The sequence below is a fragment of the Urocampus carinirostris genome, chromosome 14 (genome assembly GCF_059441175.1).
Source record: "Urocampus carinirostris isolate Australia breed hairy pipefish chromosome 14, RoL_Ucar_1.0, whole genome shotgun sequence".
Classification (NCBI taxonomy): domain Eukaryota; kingdom Metazoa; phylum Chordata; class Actinopteri; order Syngnathiformes; family Syngnathidae; genus Urocampus; species Urocampus carinirostris.
The window spans coordinates 32,477,573-32,503,915 of NC_142362.1; the positions used below are offsets into that span (position 1 = coordinate 32,477,573).

The 26,343-nt window shown below is 38.2% G+C and overlaps 1 protein-coding gene across 3 annotated transcripts in view; it reads right to left on the reverse strand.

Moving 5' to 3' along the window:
• The window catches only part of uggt2 (UDP-glucose glycoprotein glucosyltransferase 2), an 84,683-nt gene that overhangs the window by 26,695 nt on the left and 31,645 nt on the right, over positions 1–26,343 (reverse strand). For all 3 annotated transcript variants that reach the window (XM_088352174.1, XM_088352173.1, XM_088352175.1), the window contains 7 exons: positions 26,185–26,287; positions 20,175–20,254; positions 18,249–18,438; positions 18,011–18,169; positions 14,407–14,492; positions 7,825–7,909; positions 3,879–3,961 (listed from right to left, as the gene is read on the reverse strand). In XM_088352174.1, coding sequence (XP_088208300.1) covers positions 3,879–3,961; positions 7,825–7,909; positions 14,407–14,492; positions 18,011–18,169; positions 18,249–18,438; positions 20,175–20,254; positions 26,185–26,287 — 786 coding nt within the window. The remainder of the gene's footprint in view (positions 1–3,878; positions 3,962–7,824; positions 7,910–14,406; positions 14,493–18,010; positions 18,170–18,248; positions 18,439–20,174; positions 20,255–26,184; positions 26,288–26,343) is intronic.

Here is a 26,343-nt window from a genome sequence, read left to right on the forward strand (position 1 = left end):
GCCAAAAGAATACAATATACAAATACCCAGTGTGACGTGCAAATGCCCACTTTAGCATGTTATATAGAGTAACTAAATAGTGCTACACAGAACACATAATGCAGTAAGATTCGGTAATATCCAATGTAGGTGGTGTGGTTTAATGTGGGCCTTTACTCTGCCGGGTGGAGTTAAAGAGCCTCATGGCATGAGGAAGAAAAGATCTCTTCAGTCTGTCCGTAGTACAAGACAGTGACAGCAGTACATGTACATGTACATGTGAATCTGGACAATACGTGTATAAATATTTTTGAGAGAAATCTCTCCTCATAAGGGGGTTGGGTAAAATGACAGTACCATTGGGAAACACGATCTTAACTTTTTGCATGCCCAATAATAAATGTGCATTATTGATACGTAATCTTTGCACCAATACACGTTTCATAGTGCCCTGTCTAGGTGTAACATGCACCTGTCGTCTTGGGTGCGACCGTAGGTGACGAAGATCCGTCATAAAAATTAATGCCAACTGCTGTTAATCACGAGGATAGATACATGCAATGGCAGAGCAAAGCCACCTGAGAGCAGTGTCGGCCTCCTTTTAAGCAGACTTGTTGTAAAACATGCCATGAATTTCAAGCATTTACGAGCACTTCACCCAAAAGTCAAACAATTTTCCAACATCAAGCAACTTTCAACATCAAATTTCAAGCATTTCAATGTATTTTAGGCACCTGTATGAATCCTATTATTATCTTGGTAAAACATAAACATTGCCGAAGTTGGTTTTCATTATTTTGTTGATAGGTCTGTGTGTATTATAAAATGCCTCATAGTGGTTACAAAATTATTTAGAAGGACAGTGTGTATTCTTGAACCACTAGATGTCACTGTATTTAAATTTTTTTTTGTTCAATTGAGAAACCGCTAAGTGCATTTGAATGGCCTTCCAGCTCACTGACTACTGTCAATGGCTATTCTCCTGTTACAGACTAATTGGTAACAAGGGAATAATTACTTGTGGTGTATCAGCTTCCGTGGTTAACTCTAACACAGTAGTAATCTTGCCAGCAAATCAGCACAGGTGAGTAAGCCTGATTTTAGAAAAAAAACTGGGGTCAGCACGAGAAAGTGTATATTCGATGATTTACTTTGTTTGATACAGCTGCGCTGCAAAAACAAAACAAAAACAAAACCCAACATGAATCAGATACAAATATTACACACAATATTTCTGATTTTAATTGTCAGAGTCTTTACGTAATACATTTTTGTTCCACCAACATAATTTTTAATCTTTTTCTATTAAAACAAGACATAAAATGTAGCAATAACCTTTTTTCTTTAGAGTTAAGTTTTGTAAAATCCAAAGTTAAAGCGAAACTATTAACCAAATTAGGTAACCTGTTTTACCTCCTGACCAAAAATGTTAAGAAAAACTTTATACTGTCAATTCAAACTACAAGATAAATCAAACTTTAAAAAATAAAAATGAAACCTTTTCCTAGAAAATTCAATTTTTAAATATTTTTCGACAGAGTGTGGCTTGAGATTTTTTGTGCTTTGGCTCAAAAAAGGTTGAGGAACGCTGTACTCTTCACATAAAATTAACCCTTCATGGGCCTTTGAAAGTCCGAGTGTTGCTAGATGCTAATGTGAGTGATGCGCGCTATATTAGCCCTACTGGCATGTACCGTACTTCCTTAAAGGTACAGGATTTGAAAACTTTGTCATTCTCTGCCGTCATCTCCTAGCTTTAAGTCATGATTGCAGCCTCGGGCAGCCTGTTTATGTCGGGATGCAAGTTCATGTATTTCTTAGACACGCTTGAATAAACTCTTTATTTTTGGGGTTTGGGTTGGCGTTTGGACTTAACTAGAAACGGGCCTTTTCTTACTTTCACCATTTCCATGCTCCACTGACAAATACAATTTTTAAAAAACCTGCAGGGACGATCACAATGTCTCTTTTCAGCACTCCCCCAGCCCCCATTCCTTAAACCTAATGTGTTTCACCCCAAACAGCTCTGATAAAAAAAAAATAAGCAAAGATAGGCGCAACGGAAAACAAAGCACAAGGGCTTTGGACAGATTGGGCGTCTTAAACACATACTTAAAAGAGAAAATATTTAACTTTCAACCTTTTAAGGACCCTGCAAACGAAGCACCCCTCCTTTAATATTATGACCGTGCACTGGGATTAAAAATGATTTTTTTTTCCCATTACATTTTTAATCGTCTGGCCAGTATGAGTGCACAATACGTCAACACAAAGAATGGTGATGATAACAAAAAAGCATTATCTTATTACCTGGCATCACACCGCTGCTGGTACGCAGTAAAACATTATGTTCACGCAAAAAATAATAACAGCCGGAAAATATGAAAAATAGACTAACACAATGCCTGAAGGTGTTGAAAGGTTTGCAGACATGTTGCCTCCAACTAGGTTTGTACACCTTTTTGGCCAAATTCAAGCTCTTTTCAAGCACTGTTAACACCAATTTTTAAAATGTAACAGTGCCATCAAAGAAAAAAAAATCCAGCGCCGATCAAAAGAACGTTTTGTTGGGGTTGTTTTAATGTCTAAAATAAAGTCGCTATCTTGCTGCTAGCACATACTTTGTGCTATTTTGAGATGTTCCTGACATGAATTCTGCCATTCTGCGTCAACAATAGACGCGCATCTTCAATACGTCACTTATTCACAAACACAGAAAAGGTTCTATAGTTGTTAATATGTAATAATGGAGTTTAATACTGAAGAGAAAAAAAGGAAGTACCGGATGTATAAAAAGCAGAGAAAATGAGCAAAATTTGGACTCATTTTAATGATATTGATTGCTCCGAAGCAGAGTGCATTCAATCTTTCAATCTAAGAGTTTGCTGATCTTTTGCTTTTAGTTTTATTCATTTTAGTTTTTATTTATTGCGTGTTTTTCGAAAGACCTGTGTATAAATTGGTTAAAATAGAATTGTATATAGTTTTTTTTTGCATTTTATCGTATGTTTCTTACACTAAATAGTAAATATTTTTGCCTTTTATTTTATTGTTTTGCACTTCCAGGGATTTTGAACAAGACATCTGCTCAGGGTGTAAAAATCTAAACTTGTTTTGTATTTTACAATTGTTTTTAGACATTTTAATTTCAATTACATGTGTTCTACAGAGATCGCCTGCAAAACATAGGAAATTACTAAATACTAAATAATTTGGTGCATATTGTTGTAATTTTATTGATAATATATCAGACACAAAAACAATCTGAGGTTTGGGACCATTGAGCTGCACGGAAAGAGCCGCTTCTCGAAAAAGAGCCGGAATTTCCATGACTAGTCTGATAATCCTCTCCTCTTGGATGCGACAGTAGGGAGCAGTAACGCTTCACATGACAACTCGATAATGAGGACTGGAGCCACCATCGGCATTATTTAATACATTTTTTGTCTTCTTCATTCAAAAGCATTGTCTATCAAGTCAGACTGCCAGGAAACAAGGCAATGGAAATAATTTCAAGCATTTTCCTGACCTTGAAAACACGTTAAAATTCAAGAATTTTCAAGCACCCGTACAAACCCTGCTCCCATTCCTCAAAAGTCTCTACTTCACGCAGCCTACATAAGGGTGAGCCACACAGCATTGCAGTTAGGAAAGGGTTAAGGTCAGAAAAAAAACACACAAGGGCTAGCATACACATACCTACAGAAGCACATATTTTTTGCAAGTCTAGCCCTTACGGCATAATAATGTAGTCGTGAGCCCGGGGACGAATAGGTTCTCCTGAAACCAAAATGTTTCACATTGACAAAAACAGTACAGATGTTCTTGTCAATCAAGTGATAAAAGGAAAGAATATTGAGGAAACCAATACATCACAAAGGAGGGAGTTGCAAACACACCTTGCCAGAGAGTCCCAGAGGCCTTTGCTTTCACTTGTCTCACTTAGAAGATCTTCGTTCATCTTCTCAGCCCTTTTCTGCACCTTTATAGAAATGCGATAGCAATTTTAAACAATTTAAAACACTCAACACTGCAAAAAGGTGGAACAAAAAAAGTCTAAAGTAATCTAAAAATATGCAACTTCTGGGGCATAAAATATTTTGTTGACTAATTCAGGCTCAAATTTAAACTAATGACTTCAATTTTAGTATTATTATAAGTGTCATGATTACCGATGTGATGCACTAGTGCCCGCTCCTTTGGGGCCAACTGCCACGGACTCTGATTGGCTCCCAGTCACTATTTAAACCCACGTCTTTCTGTCACCTGTTGTCAGTCCGTCTGCGAACCTCAGTTTACTCTAGGCAAGCTTTTTCGACCCTGACTCACTCTTGTTTTTGCTCCTGTCTGTTCCCCGGCTTCGACCCGTTTTTTTATCTTGACCACGTGTACTCTCCTCTCCTGGCTTTCGACTCGTTGCTGATCCCGGCCACATTTTTTGCTCTCCTGTCCCTGCTAATGACCCGTTTTTTTCTCTTCCCGACACCGCCATTGCTCGCACGGATGTGCCAATTCCACGTTCAGAGCGACCTGCTTCCCGCGACCAGCGATCACCGGATCGTGAGTGCAATCCGTTCCTTTCTTCCCAATAAAACTGAGAGAAACGTAACGCAAGTGGGTCATTTCTCCGTTCTGGTCCTGACAATAAGGGACTGTATGTAGTATTTGACAACTAGATGTCGCTGGATAGTGTAAACACAAAATGAGTGCCAAGCGCACAAGGAATAATACAAACTACGGACAATAAAAGTGACCAAATCGCAACATTAACCGAGGTTTTTGTGTCTCCGGAGGAAAAAGATGGACAAATAAATGCAAATTTCTCAAACTACGAATATTTAAAAAAATAAATCAAGGATTTCTAATGGTTATTATCGTGGTGCTTATTATTAAAATCATTATTTTTTCCAATGGATTAGTTTTTTTACACCTAGGAGGTGCTAAATAACACACACTGTCTGTTTGACAAATATGGAAATCTTAGTAAGAGGGGCCTTGAAAGATGAATTGGTGGGTTGATTATCGGCCAGTAAGGCAAGGCAAGGCAAGTTTATTTGTATAGCACAATTCAAAGTGCTTTAAAGAAATGGCAAAGAGACAGGTTGAAAACACACAATTACAGTTAAAACATAGAAGAAACACATTGAAATTTTAAAATGTGTTTTTAAAAATGCATTAAAGCCACAGATAAAACATAATAAAATCAATAAATTAAAATAAAGTAAAAGTGAAGAGTGCAGATAGAACCCTTTCAGTTGTATGCACAGTTGGACAGAGCTGTTTTCAGCCTGCACTTAAACACTGTCAGAGTAGACGCCTATCTGGCGTCATCAGGAAGACTATTCCAGAGTTTAGCTGCATGGAACTGAAACGCAGCTTCACCCTGTTTAGTCCTGGCTCTGGGCACCAGCAGAAGGCCTGTCCCTGAGGTTCTCAGGGTCCGAGACGGTTCATATGGGACCAACATGTCACAGATGTACTTTGGTGCTAGACCATGAAGAGACTTATACACGAGCAGAGCTGTTTTAAAGTATATTCTCTGAGCGACAGGAAGCCAGTGCAGAGACCTGAGCACAGGAATAATATGGTCATACTTCCTGGTTCTAGTCAGGACCTGAGCAGCAGCGTTCTGGATATTCTGCAGCTGTCTTACAGCTCGTTTAGAAAGTCCAGTCAGAATGCTGTTACAGTAGTCTAACCTGCCAGAGATAAATGCATGAATAAGTTTCTCTAAGTCTGGTTTAGACAGTATACCCGATTCTGGCAATGTTTTTGAGATGGTAAAAGGCCGATGATGTTATGGATTTAATGTGGCTGTTAAAGTTTAGTAAGTATAATATTTGTTTTTCTTTTTGAGATTGATTGGCGACAGAAACCACAATTATCCTTTAAAAAAAAAAAAAAAAAAAAAAAAAAAAAATCTTTAAAAGTCTTTAATCATGATTTATTTTAAATTAAGAAAAAAAAAACAATCTTGGGACGGTACTCTTATGACCAAATTTATTTCACACTAAATTAAATAAAAAATAAATAAAAACGGACATTTTAATTGAAGTAAAGGTGGGGTGTGTAGGTTAAAGTGTCCTTATTTTAAAATTGTTTTTATATTTCTTATAAAGTATGCTTTAACAATTACCAACTAAGTTCAAAGAGCCTTTGTGTATATTTTTTCCCACTGTGCCTATCTTAATGCTATCATTGATGCTACTGCCACAAAGGGCATTACGCTCAAGGAGGCGGGAGGGAGGGGTGTTTTGGAAAGTTATTTCACGGGCGTGCTTGCTGTTTTAATTTATGAAAGACAAAAATGGTCAAATTGAGAACAATTTCAAATACATATGCCAACCCAAGCCACACAAAAAAAGGGAAGAGTTTATTTGAGGGTGTCTAAGAGAGACATGTACGTGCACGGGGCAGACAGTCAGTTGACAGAAGCTGCAATGATATCAGTCAGAAGATAGCGTCAGTAAGTAGAATATTTTTGAAATTAAGGACACCACTTTTAAACACTTTCTGAATATTTATTTTTACATTACTTTAATTGAAAACTTGAAAACATTGCAAAAAATCAAAACTTAACTGAAGGAAAAAAATGTTTCTTATTCTCTATGTGTCACGGTTGCCATGGCGCCCAAGTGGCACCTCCAATGTGACGCCAGCTGCATCTCATTAACAGATTGGCTTTCTGTCTTTTAAAGCTCAGTGCGCTCTCTCTTAGTTTGTCAGTCCGTCAACAAACCTCTGCCCCGCAAGACGTGGGTTCTGACTCGGTCCTGTCTTCCTGTTGGTATTTCCAGTACGGTATTGTTCCCGTTTATTGTTGCCCTGTTTAATATCGGTTACCAGTTTCGTTCCAGTCTATTTTTGTCCTGTTCATTAGTCTCTCCAGTTTTTGTTCCCGTCTTGTTTGTCCTGTTTATTGTCGATATCCTGTTTCATTATCAATCCTGTCTGCCCGTCCTGTCCAGTATCGACCACATCTGTCTGATATCAACTCTGGCAGTTGGAATCGATCTCGTCGGTTTCTGGCTTCCTGTCTTTCCACGCCAGACCGCTGCCTAACGTGCATGACTCCCTATTTCCCGTAAAATAAAAGGCTTGTGTGAGAACATCACGCGTTTGGGTCCTAATCCTGTTCTGATTCCTGACATGATGTAGTTGTTCTAATGTCAATATAATTAGGCACATGGTTGAAAATATCCCTATAATAAGTAGAAAACTATCTACCATCAGCTTGACACTGTAGGATTTTTTTATTTGGACAGCGCACAACATCAACTAATGGTTAAAAAAACGGATCTATTAGTACCAATTAGATGTAAAATACAATAATATAATACATTCGTAATATTGAGCCCAAAGAAAATATACTGAAGCACAAAAGTTTACTGTAGGTGCCTACCCCTATTATTTCTTATCTAGTGGGCAAGATACATTCAAATTCAAAACAAGATCAACAAAACCCCACACGAGAAAAATAACATTTTAAGCCTTCTCCAAGAAACAAGGTAAAATATCGTAAAAAAACTGAAAAAATGCATTTAATAAAAACCTAAATATTCTTGCAATGGGTTAATATCGTTTTGGAGTGTAGAGAAAATGCTAACAGCACCAGCTGCTAGTGCTAGTGGCCCTCGCCTTAACAAGTAGTAGCTATGGTGCTAGCATTGCGGCTAACAACCAGCAACAGTGACGCTATTGTTACAAGTTAGCAGTCGCATACCAGCATGAGATGCTAAAGCGACACTGGCGTACTTGACACATTGGCAAAATCTTGAAATTTGAAGGCACAGTTTACTGCAACTAATTAAAATGTGGGGAAAAAAAGTACAAAAACACACTCACCCTGACTTTAATGATCTTACTGTTGAAGCTATTGAGCAACGCAATAACGTCGCCATCATCTCCTGGAGAATCGGTTCCGTCGTGCCTATTAAAACAATGAAAATTGTCAATATCAGCGGGCACACAAGGAATTGACAGTAAGCATCAGAATTTGAGCAAAGGAAAACAATTTCATACACCTTAAGTCAATTATCATTAACAGGTAATCCTTCGGTTTAATCAGCATGGCCCTTGAGAGACTTGTTTAGGAGATCATTTGCTTACGAACAGCAGGTATACAAATTAGTACTTGACTCAAAGTTAATGTACCGCATTTCTTCATGTATTGCGCACATTTTTTTTTACTAAAAAAAGAACACAAAGTATTTGTGAAAAAAATTAATCTGTCGAAAACAAAACGCTCATCACAACTGCAAAGCTTTGGTTGCAACGGGAATCAAAACCAGGTTGCTGGGCTGAGGGCTCCAAATCGTAACCAATGGACCACCAGTGATATAGATGACATACGAAAAGGCATTTGATTTTATCTCACCATCACACTATTTTTACTCACAGTGCAAGACAAATGTAAGAAAACGGAGAAAATAGAAATTCATCCTGAAAGATATTAAATAAACACATAAAAGCACAATGAGAGCAACACCTCTCTGGTGTATCTGAATATGAATTGGACTTTGAAGGACATGAAAGACATACATTGTACAATTAATGTTGGTATTGTGTTCATAATTTAAGTTGCAAGAAATTGTTTTTATCATTCAACAGCGTTTGTCACTTACAATGCTTAGAATAGAAGAATGGAATTTAATGTCATTGTAACATGTGGAATAGGCAACACAATTAACATTTGTCTCTGGTACCATGAATAAAAATAATGTGATGATGACATAAGATCAAATGCCTTTTAATCCATTACATCGCTCGTGGTCCGGTGGCTAGGATTCAGCGCTCTTAGCAGCTCGTTACATTGTAAGGAAATTCATCAATTGAATTAAAGTCTGAGGGAGAGCACAATGGGTGCTCGGTGGATTGTTATCGGGTCCAAGAAGGGACTAAGATGGCATTGCGAGAAGGCGGTGCTGCAGGTCTGGCCTACTACTACGGCTAAGTAACAAGCCACTCCTGCCAAGCCTGTATCACACCAAGGCCAGCTCTGTTACGCATTAAACGGATGACCTGGAGCTACAACTCTTAGAGAACCGCTGCATTCAGGACGGATGTATTTTAATCTTCGAGGAGACCTAGCTCAATCCGAGGATAGCCGGTGATAGCATGCTCCTAGCCATCCGCTCTCTAAATTGCTTTCATACACTGAGAGGTGAAACCCTCCAATTTAGATGTCCATCTATCCAATACCTTCTCAACTTATCCTGAGTAGGGTCCCAGTGGTGCTGGAGCCCATCCCAGCTATCTTCGGGCAGTGGGCAGGGGACACCCTGAACTGGTTACTAGCCAGTCGCAGGGCACACAGAGACAGACATCTCACTTGCTCACTCACACTTAGGGACAATTTGGACCGGCCAATTACCCTGAAATGCATGCTTTTAGAATGTGGGAGGAAACCGGAATACTCGGAGGAAACCTATGCAAGCACAGGTAGAACATACAAACACACAGGAAGGTTCGATCCCGTGACTTCAGAACTATGCCGCACACGCGCTAACCGTTGCGCCGCCGTGCTGTCCCAATTTAGCTGTACTTATGTATAATGACAACAAAGACCTTCCTTTCAACTGTAATTCTGTGTTCTGTGTTTTTATTTGTAGATCAAAAGTAGATATTTTGTTACAGTCCAACACTGTGTTAGTAAGATTGACCCTTGGGGGCTTCTATGGAAGGCAGTCGCTACTTGGCGGATTTTCCCTTTTTGCAAGGGGTTCCCCATTGCCCACCGTAACCGAGGGATTACTGGATTAAAAATCACAAATGTCTATGATTTAAGCATAGACATTGATCATTGTAAAGCAGTAAATATTTTACATGACAATTTTATGACTGTGAATTGTGTTTTATTCAATTTCAAATCGTCTAAAATAGGAGTGTGGATCATCATTATGGTATTATTCTGTGACACGAAGACTTACTCCATTACCATCCATCATAATTAAAAAAGACATAACCTGTATTTTCTCCATTAGTACTTGCCATCTGCCGTGTATAAGACGGCCGATTAAATGAAAACGTCGGAGCAGTATCGATCGTGTGGGACTGGCCTTTCACAGCCATTGAGTAGAAGAATGGCGACTAGTGTGTTTTGGCAGGTGCGATTTACTGAGTCTAATGCTGACTTATAGCCTAAGATGCAGAGTAAGACATTGAAAACACAAAATGGACCTTATCATGAAGACAAATGGCTTAGTTTTGGGGTGAACTAATTGTAGCATTTGTTTTTGGCCGGAATGGCTTTAGTGCCGATTTTTTCAAGATTTTTTTATTGATGCAATGACGATGAGCTATTTCTTTAGCCACGTATGCCTCTAACCAGTACAAATAGCAAAATATATGGTGGGTTGAAGATAATATTGCTGATTTTAGGTAATTTTCTAAAGGAATTTTAAAGCCTATTTTCCCATTTCTACAGTACCATTAAAAAAAGAAATCCAGTGTGAGATATGTATTTTGCAGATCCACAAATGTATCAGTGATTTACAAACGCAAATTTCAACTTTGTGTGTACATTTATCAAGACATTAGATTTTTAAATCTTGAGAAAATTATGAATATACTTGTGAATCTTTACAAGTGTGTAAATATTTTTGAGACTACTGTCTTCCCATATAGGTGTTGGGTAAAAAATACGGTTATATGTGGCTTACGTTTACAGTTGCACGAAGTTCTTCCCATAACAATTTACCACTGGGAAACGCTAGCTTAATTTTTTGCTTGGGCCATAATAAATGTTGATAATTGATACATAATCCTTGCACTAAGACATTTTGTGCCCTGTTTAGGTGTAGCATGCACCTGTCTTATATAGTAGGGAGCAATGACGCTTTATAGGACAATGCCATACAAACAAATACCAGGGGAGAAGAAATGCAATGGCAAAGAAAAGTCACCAAAGAGCAAATCCGGCATCATTCTTTCAAGCTGTCTTGTTGAGAAACATGGCAACAATTTCAACCATTTACAAGCACCCCACCCAAAATTGAAGCACTTTTAAATTCTTGAAAACACAACATCAAAGTTCACGCAGTTTCAAGGATTTCAAGCACCTGTAAAAAAAGCCCTGCGCTAAGTGTATATCCTCCAAGAAAAAAATCTTGTGAAAGGCTCGGCAAAAATAATAAGAAAAATGGTGCTGTCTGGTCACTTTAGGTCTCAGTAGTTTGGATGCTTCTTTAAACTTTGAAGCACTTGTTTTTGGTTGCACTACACAATACAGTGACATCTAGCGATCAAAAATTACGCAGTGTCCCTTCAAAGTGCCTTTACATACACCCATTTGAGATTCATTGCTTAGGTCTTTCTTTTTTATTTTTCCCTTCATTTCTTTTGCCATTTCTTTTACTTCCACTTTTTCATTTTTGTCTTTCTTTACTTCTTTTTCTCTTGCTTTTTAAAAACAATATTTACTTAACTTTTTAATTTCTTCATGAAAGGCTGAAAAAATTAGACGAAATGTGGTGCTTTATGGTTACTTTGAGTCTCCGTAGTTCGATTTCTTTCTTGTGCTTTGTAAGACTTGTTTTCGCTTGCACTGCAAAATGCAGTGACATCTAGTGGTCAATTATTAAGCATTGTTTCTTTAAAGGGCCTTCATATACTCCATTTGAGAATGAACGTTTTAGGGCTTTCATTCTTTCCTTCATTTTTTTATGCTTTTTCCTTTTCTTTTGTTCTTTTTTCCCCCACTTTTCTTTCCTTTTTTCTTGTTTTTTTTAATTCTATTGTTTATTTCTTTTTATTAATTTCTCCATGAAAGGCTGTAAGAAACAAAATAAGAAAACTTATAATACATGGTCACTGAGAGTCTCTGTAGTTTGGATTTTTCCTTGTGCTTTAGAGCACTTGAATTAGTTGCATCTAGTGGTCAAATATTACGCAGTGTTAAAGTGCCTTCAGAAACGCCCATTTGAGAACGAACGTTTTAGGCTTTTCTATATTTTTTTCCTTTATCCTTTTCTTATTTTTCTTCTTTTTGTGGTTTTTCTTCTTTCTTTCTTGCTTTTACATTCTATCAAATCTAAATAGTTTAATAAAAAAATAATAGAAGAAAAAGAGTGGTTTAAATCTAAGCTTAAAACACACTTCTATTCTATAGCTTATGAATGACCTATATTTCATAAGATATTGTATCTGTGTATTATTTGTTATTGGAACATCCATTGCAGCCTGGTCATCCTGGAAGAGGGATTATCTCATGTGCAGTCCCTTCTCGAGATTTCTTAATTTTCCTCATGTTGAGGTTTTTGAGTTTTTCCTTGCCTTCGTGTAGGTTTTATATCAGGGGATGGTGCAATAATAGTCTGTGGTTTGCAATCATCTGTGTTCTATGCAGCCCTTTGAAACTCTGTGATTAAAGGCTATACAAAAAAACATGACTTGACTTTTATGTCACATTGAGTCTTTGTCGTTTGGATTCTTTCTTGTCCTTTAGCAATTGTTTTTGGTTGCACTACACAACACAGTGACATCTAGTGGTAAACTATTACAGTGTCTCTTTAAATTGCCTTAATATATGCCCATTTGAGAACGGACGCTTTAGGATTTGTGTAAAAAGCGCCCCGAAATCAGTGGGCATGATTTCCGAGAGGAATGGAGCGCAGGCCATCTCAATCACGAGTGTCAGAACCGGCACCAAAGGGTGCCCGGACACTGGACTGTGATCAGCCACCAAAGCGGAGCAAAGTGCCCGCTAACCACAAGAATAATGACACTGTCAAGGTGAAAAATGACATCACCTTTTTGCTTCACCTGGAGGATTGGGGAATAAATCTCGACATGTCCTGTATGATTTTCCGCAGGAACCCAGACTTGTGCTCGTCCTAAATCTTCCGAGCCACGGAAGACAGTACCTGTGATTGTATAGGGTCACGAGGAATGGAGGACCCTGCGGAATGCGCACTACCCGTGAAGACACACAGCCACGGATGAGTAGGATTTGGGCCATTATCGCCTTGACAGAAAGGGCTACTACAAGTTTCTTTAAAGTCCCAGCGTTGGCACAACTCACACAAATTAGAGGCCAGCGCTCTATCGGCTCGTACGCACATCCTCCGGCATCTACGCTTCGATGCGCCAAACGCATCCCGCTGCCTCCAAACACAAAGTGCGGGGTAAATGGTGAGACGTGTGACCAGGTGAGTGACATACAAAACCCACCCCCGTGTCTTGTCTTTAAAGGGACTGTGTGTAATATTGAGCGCCTCCTAGTAGTGAAAACACAACTTAATTCATTATGAAAAAAAGAACAATATGAATTGAAATGTCAACCAATCAATCAAAGAATAGGTAAAAGGACATGAACTTCAGTATTAACCTGTATTTTTGGTAATCCCTTAAGATGATGAATTATTGTTTATTTGACATCAGATGAGGGTCACATAGAGAGCTGCCATCTTCCTTTTTTCTTGCTTGTTTTCTCCCTTTTCTTTTATTTTCCTCATCTTTTTCTGTATCTTCTTATTTTTTTCCTTTATTCTGTTCTTTTTTTTTCTTTCTCTCTTTTCTTTTTTCTTTCCTTTTCTTTCTCATTTTTCCCTTTTACTTTATTTTTTTCTTAATTTTCTTCTTTTTTATGTTTTCCACTCTCTACTTTTCTCTTAGATTATTTCTTTTCTTTTTACTTATTCATTCATCCTTTGTATCCTTTTTCTTGACTTCTTTTTTTTTAACTTTTATTTTTTCATCATTATTTTTCTTTTCTTTTATTTTCATTACAGAATGGTCAAAAAATGAAAAAAAAAACTGTCTTTTTGGTCACTTTGATTCTCATTTGTTTCTAATCGTCTTTGTTTTTACACGCTTTTCTGTAGCACCACACAAGGGGTGTCCAACCTTTTTCTCTTTGTGTCTCATTATTGCAAAGAGCACCCCTGTTTGATATGCAATAATAACTAATTATATTATTACTATGTTGTTACTAGTTAATTATTTTAAGTAGGGTTGAATAGACTCAGTCAACCACTAAAACAAGCAATTACTAGAAAATCAAAATGACCCAGCACTGGTAGGCTATTTTCAAAACAGGTCCGCGGTCACCTTAGCTGCCTTCAAGGGGCAGCCTGGTGTCCGCAGGCACCATGTTGGAGACCCCTGCAACACATAATAGAGAGGCATTTAGTGGTAAAATATTACACACTCTTCCTGTAAGAGCTGGGCGCTCATTCTACATGGCTAGTCCCTCCCTCTGTGATGAGAGCGCGAGTCCCTGCATTCAGCCAAACCTGAAACTCCGATAATGTCAGCAGCTCTCCATGTTACCATAGTGATGGGCTTTCACAGCTTCTGTTATCTGGCAGCTAAAAACAGTTTGTGCCGAGGGGGGTCTGCTCAAGACACCTAGCAGTCTCGTTACTTGACCTTTTGAAACCGTGTTTTTGGAAGGGAAAGAATAGGGACAGGGTGGTGAACACTTACGACACGATCTGGTATATGTCCTCTGATCGTCCTTCACGCAGCCTGAGCAGCCAGGCACCAGGACTGGCTTTTAGTTGGAAATACCCCTGTTGCAAAACAAACAGCACAAATTGTAAATATCATGGAATCCTATATCACTATGAATACTGATTAACAGTCCTTTTTTAATCTCAATTTTCTCCATTGTTATTGATAAAAACGGTGTGAACATCGGTTACACCAAAATTAGAAAAGGCACTCCAGGATAAATACATAGTAAAGACTTGAAAGACAAATACAGAGCCAACTCGCGACAGTAATCGCTCGCTGAGGTTCACCGCTTTGTGGATTTTCATCAGGCATTGTGTCCTGCATTCTGATTGGCTTAACAGAGGAAAATGTTTTTTATCGCCAACAAAGTAGACCACCCTACCTGCTAAACCTATTTGGAGAATACTTGTGGGTCTTCGGCGCTGCCTGGAACTTTGTCAAAAATGTTTGCTAATGAAAACATATATGGTTTCTGTGGCAGAGGCCCAGAAGTAAAAGCAGTTTTCCATAACTTTTTCATGATCGCAGCAAAGTATCATATCTAGTGAAGTGGATCGGGTCCTCAATTCATAAAATTGTGCAAAAAAACCAGCAAAATTAGATTTAATATTATAATTTGACAATTTATTTGTAAAAAAAAACGCTTATAAAGTACAAATATTTGAGCCTGTAAATTAGGTTTATTCTTGAGTAAAAAATAGACAATTAAATAATCAAATAAATAAATGTTTCCACTTCGTGTATTTTATAGTTTCGCTCAGGGTTCTGCCCCCCAATAAGCGTGATAAAAGAATGTCAGCATAAAAAAGGTAAAAAAAAAATATACAATTGTTGTTCATAACCGAAATTAGAGAAACGGCCCACCGCTAATGCAGCAAGCGTCCCTGAAATGGTTGCTGGCGTTAGCAAATAGACTAGGACCTAAATGGTTGCACATCTAACAGCACCTAATGCTAGCGGACGCCTCATTAGACAGATTAGCAATAGTAATACCGGTGGCCATTGAGCACAATTTTTGGTATGACTTTAGATCATAGGTGGACAAACTTTTCAAGTCGCTTTTTAGCAACTTTTGGCACTTTTTTGCAGAAGTATGTCAAAAAATTGTAGAAAATAACTTTTATAATAGCAGCAACGATATTCATTTATGAATAAACATTTTACGTTTCCAAGTACGTTTAATAAGTTTGTTATTATTGGACATTGTTTTGACGATTGCTTCATTGTCGCTATCGGCCAATCATGTTGCTGTTCTTTGATTCCACACCAGGCTAGGGCTGATCTGCTTTTTCTAACCTTGAAGATTTAACAAAAAGAGGGGGATCCGAGGAGAGCTTTAGGAAGGGATGGAATTTTTGTTATGTTACAGCCTCATTCCAAATTGTATTAATTCAATCTCTTATCTCAAAATTCTATACAAAATACTCCATTATGACAATGTGAAAAAGTCTTTTTTTTTTACTTTTTTTTTAATTTATTAAAAATAGAAAACTAAGAAATCACATTTACATAAGTATTCACAGCCTTTGCCATGAAGCTCAAAATTGAGCTCAGGTGCATCTTTTTTCCACTGATCATCCTTGAGATCTTTCTAGAGCTTAATTGGAGTCCACCTGCAGTAAATTCAGTTAATTGGACATGATTTGGAAAGGCAGACACCTGTCTATATAAGGTCCACAGATGAGTGTGCATGTCAGAGCACAAACACCAAGCATGAAGTCAAAAGAACTGTCTGTAGACATGCGAGACAGGATTGTCTTGAGGCACAAATGTGGGGAAGGATACAGAAAAATTTCTGCTGCTTTGAAGGTCCCAATGAGCACAGTGGCCTCCATTATTCATAAATGGAAGACAGTTGGAACCACCAGGACTTTTCCTAGAGCTGGCCGGCCTTCTAAACTGAGCGATCGGGGAAGAAGGGCCTTAGTCAGGGGGGTGACCAAGAACCTGATGGTCACTTTGTCAGAGCTCCAGCGTTCCTCTGTGGAGAGAGGAGAGCCTTCCAGAAGGACAACCATCTCTGCAGCAATCCACCAATCAGGCCTGTATGGTAGAGTGGCCAGACGAAAGCCACTCCTTAGTAAAAGGAACATGGAAGGCCATCTGGAATTTGCCAAAAAGCACCTGAATGACTCTCAGACCATGAGAAACACAATTCTCTGGTCTGATGAGACAAAGATTGAACTCTTTGGTGTGAATGCCAGGCGCCATGTTTGTAGGAAACCAGGCACCGCTCATCACCAGGCCAATACCATCCCTACAGTGAAGCATGGTGGTGGCAGCATCATGCTGTGGGGATGTTTTTCAGCAGCAGGAACTGGCAGACTAGTCAAGATAGAAGGAAGAATGAATGCAGCAATATATAGAGATATCCTGGATGAAAACCTGATCCAGAGCGCTCTTGACCTCAGGCTGGGGCGAAGGTTCATTTTTCAGCAGGACAACGACCCAAAGCACACAGCCAAGATCTCAAAAGATTGGCTTCAGAACCACTCCGTGAATGTCCTGGAGTGGCCCAGCCAGAGTCCAGACTTGAATCCAATCGAACATCTCTGGAGAGATCTGAAAATGGCTGTGCACAAACGTCTCCCATCCAACCTGATTGAGCTTGAGACTTATTGCAAAGAAGAATGGGCAAAACTGCCCAAAGATAGGTGTGCTAAACTTGTGGGATCATATTCAAAAAGACTTGAGGCTGTATTTGCTGCCAAAGGTGGATCAACAAAGTATTAAGCAAAGGCTGTGAATACTTATGTAAATGTGATATCTTAGTTTTCTATTTTTAATGAATTCAAAAAAAGTAAAAAAAAAATTTTTCACATTGTCATAATGAAGTATTTTGTGTAGAATTTTGAGATAAGAGATTAAATTGATACAATTTGGAATGAGGCTGTAACATAACAAAATGTGGAAAAAGTGAAGCGCTGTGAATACTTTCCGGATGCACTGTATATATATATATATATATATATATATATATATATATATATATATATATATATATATATATATATATTTTTTTTTTTTTTTTTTACTGTTGGACGAGTGCAACGGAGATTTCATGAGATGGCAGTTCTTGTTTTGACTCACTGTTTTTCCTTGTTTTGACTATTACATCATTGCCACGGCGAGTAATGTTGCTATTCTTCGATATCCACACTCTTTAGGGCTAATCTTTTTTTCATAACCTTGAAGATTTAAAAAAAAAAGAGGGCTCTGAGGAGGACTTTAGCAAGGGATGGAATTTTCTTATCTGAGGGCCCTATTTTCGGATCCTCCTTTCAAGTTTAAAATGCATTAATGTCTTATTACCGTATTTTGAGTGTCTACTAAAGTTTAAACTTAACAGTGTCTATGTACTTCAGGGGATGAGATAGCTATGATCGGTTAGGACTTATTGCGGCCACTAACAGTTTTTAGAGGCATGTTGCTCCAAGTACTTTATTCATCAATACCGTAGGAATATTTTTCTCCTTCTTATATATGCAGCTATATATAAGTTAACATTGAAAACATGAATAACGACCATTTGATATTTTTTTGGCTTGGCAACGCTATATTTCTTTACACTGACCAAATTAGCCATGACGATGGTGTCATACATGAGCGGGTCTCGACTCATTCCCAGGGTAAACTGCAGTCCGCGGGGAGGCTGGCCAGTCGACAGGTCGAAACAGTGACCCTCAAGCAAGAGGTGCTCGAGCTCATACTCTGCTGTTACCGTGCCGCTCACCTGTTGTGATATACATTTGTTTCTTAAACAAACAAATCTTAAGTATACCTTCATTTCAGGTAGAAGCGAGGCAACATACCCCTTTTAAGTGGATATTATCCAAGTCATGGGGACTACGCAGGGCCTGCACCATCCAGCCCTCTGGTGTAATCATATTAAGGGTGAGAAGTGGAGTTTCGGGAAGCTCCGTGAAATGGGCAACTGGGCCGGCAGACATCGTGTCATTGGCCAAAAAGGTGACATCCGGATTCAACACAAAAGAGTAGAAGCTGAAGACGCACAAAGTACGAAATGTTAGCATGCGGGGCACGGCAGCTGAGTGGTTTGCGCACCCGTGGCACAGTTCTGAGGTCACGGGATAAAACCCAGCCACCAGTCTTCCTGTGCGCAGTTTAAATGTTCTCCCTGTGCTTGCGTGGGTTTCCTCTGAGCACTACGGTTTTCTCCCACATTCCAAAAAAGGTTAATTGACTGGTCCAAATTGTCCCTAGGTGTGAATAAGCGAGTGAATTGTCTGTCTCTGTGTGCCCTGCGACTGGAAGGCAACCATTTCAGGGTGTCCCCTGCCAACTGCTCGAACATGTAAATGTAAATAGTCTGCATTTATATAGTGCTTTTCAAGTCAATGAAGACCTCCGTTAGTGCTTTACAATGTGCTTCACACTTTTCCCTTTTACACACTAACTAACCATAGCAGCGTCAAGACAGCTGGGATGGGCTCCAGTACCCTTACTACTCTACTGAGGATAAGCGGTACAGGTAATTGATGGATGGATGGATGTTAGCATGCAATTTATTATATGCAAGGGTCGTACACTTTCAAAGGCAAATTTTCAATTTCGCAAGTACCGTTAAAAGAAAAAAATCTAGTGTGAATCACGTGTTTTGCAGAGCCACAAATATAACTTCCATTTACATATGCTATTTTTAATCTCGAGTGTTGTAAGGGAAATTATAGTTTAATTATAGTTTAAAAGTGCCCTTGTATGATTTTATCCCTAAAAGTACCTTAACGCCAAAGATTATATCCAGGTGCTGTTTGTATTCTTGCAACAAATGTATCCTCTTGCACGTTTGCACATTTCATAGTGCCCTGTTTAGGTGAAGCATGTCCGTCTTCTCGGATGCGACCCATTCGCGGGGCGATGATGCTTCATTGGACGATGCCGTAAAAACTAATGCCATCTGCCGTTAATCACGAGGGAAAAATAAATCCAATGGCAAAGCAAAGCCACTAGAAAACAGTCGGCGTCATTTTTAAGCAGACTTGTTTTAGTTTTTGTCATTTCATGTGTGGTCTATCGAGTCAGACTGCAGAGAAACATGGCAAGAAATTTAGGCATTTACAAGCACTTCACCCAAAATTCAACCCTTTTTTCAAACATTGAAAACACAACGTTAAAATGAAAGCATTTTGAAGGATCTCAAGCACCCCAAAAACCCTGAAAACTGAAAATACACGTTCGCTGATTTTCGGCAGACAAACTGTCCGGGCCAAAATTTTGGTGCCTCCCTAGTAATAAGGCCCAAAGATTACTTCTTAGGCAGCAATATCAACGGTTTTTATCCCTCTTTGAGAGATGCCATCTTGATCCATCGTGTACACTAAAAATGGCAGTTGAGCAGTACTAATGTAGCGAAAGTACCGACATTCATTTGAAATGAGCACCAAAGGTGGCCAACGGGTGCATTTCAACTATTTCCAATATGTACCATTTCAACACAATACAGTAAAAATCCATGACTTACATTCACGTTGCGCTAAAAGTTATAAGACTGTGTCTTTTGTTGATGATTTGTTGGGCTGGTTTCCGTACCACGGCGGTGCAATTTGCTCGGAGATGCGAGAGCAGGCCCAGAGCAATAAGGCAGCGATATTAAGCAGATTGGATCAGTTTAATCTTGTGGAGTGGCGGAGCTAGGCAGATATGCTCCGTGAACATTCCGAGGACGCTTAAACAAGCCTAACGGGAGCACCTAATTACAACTGGAGCGCCGAGCTTACCTCTTGAGGGGCATCTCGGACAATTTGGCCTTGCAATTTGTGAAGAGGCGCAGCCTTAAGTTGACCACTTGACTGAGCACCTGCAGGAGGCCACAGAGGAGAAGAGAATGTTAAAATTAAGAGAACAAAACAAAAACAACCGGGTTTCTGTGTGAAGGATAACAGACAGTGGGAGAAAAACAAGTTTCGGTACCATCCCAAAAGGATTATTCTATTTACATTACGCTTACTTATGTAAGTGGTGCTTACTCAATTGTGGATTACAAAACATGTCAAAAGGATCTATTTATAAATGCATTCAAATTAGTAACGCATAATAAAACTATTATACAACACTGCTACCAGCACAGGGCGTTCTGAATGCATTTCCACAATCAATGTGATGAAAGATTTCAGAAGGGAGGTTATTCTTACAAGTTAAACCATGTAAACAACCATTCAAACAAAAATTATTTAAAAGTGTTTTATTTATTTATTTCTAAATTAATTTTAAGAGCACCAGTCTATGTTCTGATGATATGTTGACTATTTGCTGAATTGGGTAAAAAAATATTTTCATGTAAATCCAGCAATGTATTAAAAATATGATTTCAAATTACTATTGTGGAAAAAAAAAATTCAGTTAGTGTCTTGGCCAATAACATGCCAAAAAACTGGAAGAAATATAACAAGGTTCGTACATGTTTTTTCACAGCCAAATGCAATCAATTTTTAAGGACTTTCAATTGCCAATTCCCAAGATTCTCCAGTACGATTAAAAGAAGAGATGCGGTGTGAATTGTGCAAATCCACAAATACTGTATATGCGCGATTTACACACGTGTTTTTCAAATCCTCAAATATGTCTGCAATCTTGACACGTTAAATTAATTTTAAGAGCACCAGTCTATGTTCTGATGATATGTTGACTATTTGCTGAATTGGGTAAAAAAATATTTTCATGTAAATCCAGCAATGTATTAAAAATATGATTTCAAATTACTATTGTGGAAAAAAAAATTTCAGTTAGTGTCTTGGCCAATAAGATGCCAAAAAACTGGAAGAAATATAACAAGGTTCGTACATGCTTTTTCACAGCCAAATGCAATCAATTTTTAAGGACTTTCAATTGCCAATTCCCAAGATTCTCCAGTACGATTAAAAGAAGAGATGCGGTGTGAATTGTGCAAATCCACAAATACTGTATATGCGCGATTTACACACGTGTTTTTCAAATCCTCAAATATGTCTGCAATCTTGACACGTTTTTTTTTAAATCCACAAATATATCTGCGATTTACATATGCGATTTTGGTATCTTTAGAAGTAAATCGCGAATATGTTTGTGTATCTGAAAGATTCATGAGTACTGACGCTCCCCTACTTACGACCATTAAACTTACAAAAAAACAGTATATACTATCATTTTTTTTAGGGATGTCGAAGAATTTCCGGACATTGCTCTACTAGTGATCCCAAGAGCCAAGAAGAGATCCGCAGGTTCGAGAACGTTCTCGATCCAGGCCCCGTTGCTGTGGAATGCTCTTCCCCTTGAGATTCGATCTGCAACCTCAGTGGAAATGTTTGAATCTAAGCTTAAAACACACTTCTATAGCATATGAATAACCTATATTTTATGTTTATTATTTGCCCTCATGTAGGTTTTAGATGAGGGGATGGTGTCATAATAGTCTTGGATCTGGGCAGCCCTTTGAGACTCATTGTGATTAAGGGCTATACAAATAAACAAGACTTGACTTGACTTTTGTGTTGTGTACACCTTTTTCTGAAGTAGAGGACGGTATCGTGGTGCTTCTTTCCACCGCTACCGATGTGTGGCGCTATGAGAGGTCACCCAGCATCCACCCAGGAGAAAAAAAAAATCAGCTTCCTCTTCCTAGTTCGTGTGAAAACATTCTATACTGTCTTTAAATGTCTATACTATATCCAGCGCGCTAAGAACTTTTTTATTATTTTTATTGTTTAATATCTAGTTGGTGTAAAGCAGGGATGTCAAACTCAATTGCACAAGGGGCCAAAATTCAAAACACACTTAGGTCGCGGGCCAACCAGGATAAAAATGTATTGAACACACTTAAACTGAATGTTTTTGGAACATAAATATGAATACTAACAGACAAGAATATTAAATTTAAACTTTGAATCACTTATACAGTATTTATTATTTTGCTCTAAATAAAAATATATTGTCAAATTATACAACTTAGAACTTAACTTAAACAACTTATCATTAAAATAACATTCAAATTCATTTGCTCCTATGTCAATGGATATATTAAAAAAAACTTAAATATCCCAAAAGATTTTGCTCTCCTTAATACATCTGTCAAAAGTAGAAATATGAAAATGCTACCCAAATTCTTTTGTAAAAACGTCACAACATTCTGAGAACAGGGAGCCTGATGTGCTTACCTTCGGCGAGAGATAGGAGGGAGTGCTTGCACTTTTTGCATAGCTCCACCCATCCCTCCCACTCACCCAATCAAATAACTTTAAGTTCTCTTCCGGTGTTTTGGCGTATTTACAATTTGTTCCATGGATTCATCAAAAAGTATCTGAACACTGAACACAGATGAACACAGTGAGCTTTTATATAAAGGATTCTTTAGCGTTGTACAGCCAAAACGAGGTTTCTTTTTGTGTGACACCTTGACTGTACATCGTAGTGAAAACGTGCCCTATATATTCAGAAAAGTACTGCATTGATATTCAGCTTTGGTTTGGCTTTGCGTGTATCTGAACAGGATTAATAGCTCAAGTTTTGATCGAGATGGACAAAATTTGCATGCAATTAAATTTGTCTCTGAGCCATAGGTATTCATAGGCAGAGCCATATATGGCTCGCGAGCCATAGGTTCCCGACACCTGGTATATAGTATAGTATACGTCATATATGAAGGAATAGGTACAGTGCCTAAAACGACAGAATATGATGTCCAGGGATGAGACGGCGTTGTTCATATTGACGGGCCATTAATAACAATGTAAAATGCGGGCCGGATATGATTACACGGCGGGCCGGACATGGCCCGCGGGCCGGGAGTTTGACACATGTGGTGTAAAGTGTAAAGAAGAGGTGAGCTGTGTCTTTTGAAATGAAAGTGGAATAAGAAAGATTGATGCGGTTGAAAAAATGGTTGGATCGCTTTTTTTTCATCCACTCTTCCACGGAGGAAGCGTATCTTCCAAAAGTAAGTTAAACGTAACTTTATTTATCTTTTTAGAGCATATTATCTTATGAAAGGTTTAGTTTTTAGTACAAAACAATACAGGTGACTTAAACAAGCCTTAAAAATATTTACATAAACCTTTGACATACAAAATATAGCACTGAAGCAACTTACAAACAAATTTAACTTACGAACGATCGTCCGGAACTTAGTTAGTAATTTGGGCAGAGCCGGTAAATATTTTTGAGAAGAATCTCTCCTAATAAAGATGCTCGGTAAAATGATGGTAATGTATATCTTAAATTTTCAATTGTGGGAAATCCCTTCCATTACAATTTGCCTGTGGTAAACAATACCTTAATTTTAACTGACGCGTAATCCTTGCACTAATACACATTTCATCATTTTATAGTGCCCTGTTTATTGTAGCAATAACCAAACCATTAGCAAAAAAAAAAAAAACCCTCATAGTTAAGCTGTTCATCTCCATGAATTACCTTTCAGATGTTTGCAGAGAGCTTGCTCTCGAATTCTGAAGAGTTGGATCTCATTCTTTTCGCATACACTGCAGCATGCTGTGCGTGGATTTGTTCCATGTTATAGCTATTGTTTGTATTTGCCCTTTTTAGTCATCATTTTTTTAAAACAAAAGCCTCCCAGCAACCTGGTCTGATGCACCTGCCTTCTTGGGCACCACGCGTAGGGAGGGATGACGCTTCAAATGACAACACCATAATAACTAGTGCCAGCTGCTGTTAATCACGTCATTTTTAAGGAGACACGTTTTATTTTTTTTTCATGTAATGCGAAGTCTATTAAGTTAGATTGCAGAGAAACATGGAAACAATTTTAAGTATTTACAAGCACTACACCTAAACCGTGGAAACACAACAAACAAAACACAATATTTAACCATTTTCAAAGATTTCAAGCACCCGTATGAAAAATCTACAAATACTGAATGGGAAAAAGTAATGCACACGATTTGTTTCTATTCTAAACTAGAAAGTCTTTAAAATATCCTTAAAAATTATTTGATGAACAATTTCATTATAAGCATTTCTGAAGCTGAAAGCAACTTTTTTGTTATTGATTTGTGCAAATGGCTACCATTTTGATATGTATTTCTATAATAATTATTATGTTGTTACTATGTCAATAAATTATTTGCCTCGTACAAGAGCCCCGCGTGTGTGTTTATCTTATATATATATATATATATATATATATATATATATATATATATATATATATATATATTAAAAATGTATATATTAGGCTGAGTTTCAAAGTAATTTTCGCATGAATTATGAAGTATTCAAAGTCAAGGATTTCTCATGCCAGTAAACTACTCAGGTGTTCTTAAGCGGCTACCTGGTGCCTGCCAAAACCATGGTAGTAACCCCCCTCCTGTAGATAGCTCAATGACAATACACTCCTTTTGCTAACCAAAACCTCTGAGCAAATGCATGTTCATTTCCATCCCAACATTATTTCAAATAACTGCTGGCAGCTTTCAGCAGCCAGCCACTCGCCAACACTCCGAGCCTATGGCATAGATTGGGCATTTTTTGAGACTGTGGATATCGATCGATCCAACCTTACTGTCTTCAAGCCAAACAGTTCCAATCAAGCCTTTACAGATTGAGCTACTGCCATTCAAAGTATAATAAATAGAACATGTAATAGAAGAAAAAACAACAATGGGTCAGTGATTTTGTACAGGGGACTCCCTCTATCACAACCACAAATCAATATAATGTGCCGCCATCATGATTTCTCCAGCGTGCTGCAGAGCTTGGCTGAAAGCACACAGTTAACAATGTCTGTTGACGCTAGCTGATTCACTTGGTGCTTTCACACTGTTAGTCATATTTTCATATTAAGCGGGCCATCTGTGGTAGATTTCCACAAAATGAAACCACTGGTCCCTGACAAAGCCTTACAAACTCATGCAAGCTTTATTTGGCTTCATATGTGGTGTAAACTCATGTTTGGAAGAATAAACCACAAACAGACTCTCCACAAGAGGTGGCCATATTACACTTTGAGAATCACTGTTTTGGATGTGTTGTTTTTTAACCACTACATAATCCTGTAATATATATATATATATATATATATATATATATATATATATATATATATATATATATATATATATATATATATGTAATATAGCATAAAGCCCAACCTGGTCCCAGGTCAACGCATTTTTCATACACTTTTTTCTAACGGTAGGTCTAGTCGTTTTAAAAAGTGGCCATTTGGAGACGACCAGTTTATAGCTCTAAAACTCATGCAATGGTGTGTTTTACTGTGGCCAATTTGTAGACATTGTGAAAGAGTTTTAAATGTTTGACTTCTCTTTCCAGAAGTCATTCACTGATTGTGCACAGTTGTACGTGGTAGTTGTGCGTTAAGATGGATCCCGAGTTGCATTACGCACCTTTATTTTCTGCGCTGATTTGCAGACACATCGTAAATAGGCATACATTTATGTTGGGAATTTCATTGGTCAACCTTATGTGTCAATCAACATATAAATCGGTCACTAATTTCTAAAAGATTTTTTAAGCCAAAGTAGGTTATGTTGTTTGTTTTTTGCGGTTGCTTTATTTTTTTCCATTTTTTTTTTTCAAAACAGGCCCGCATACAACATCGCATGGACATCGGGGACAGTGCCTCTGGACTGGCAGACTGGGGTGGTGGTTCCCCTCTTTATGTCTTTCATTGTAAGAGGTGTGTTTCTATAAAAAAATCTCTCAATATTTTAATGCCCCTGGGGTTAAATAAATGTGGATATACATGCTTTTTATTGGACATCTAAAATGACTCACTATCAACAGGGGAGACATCTTCTGCGCTGCCCTGGTAAGCGGGTCAACAATGGCCACCACATCATAGAAGACCTCGTTTTCTCGGGGCGAGAGCTGCAGCACGCTGAGAGGGGAATCAGAAGGGGGTAAGCTAATACAACCCAGATAAAAAGAAATTTT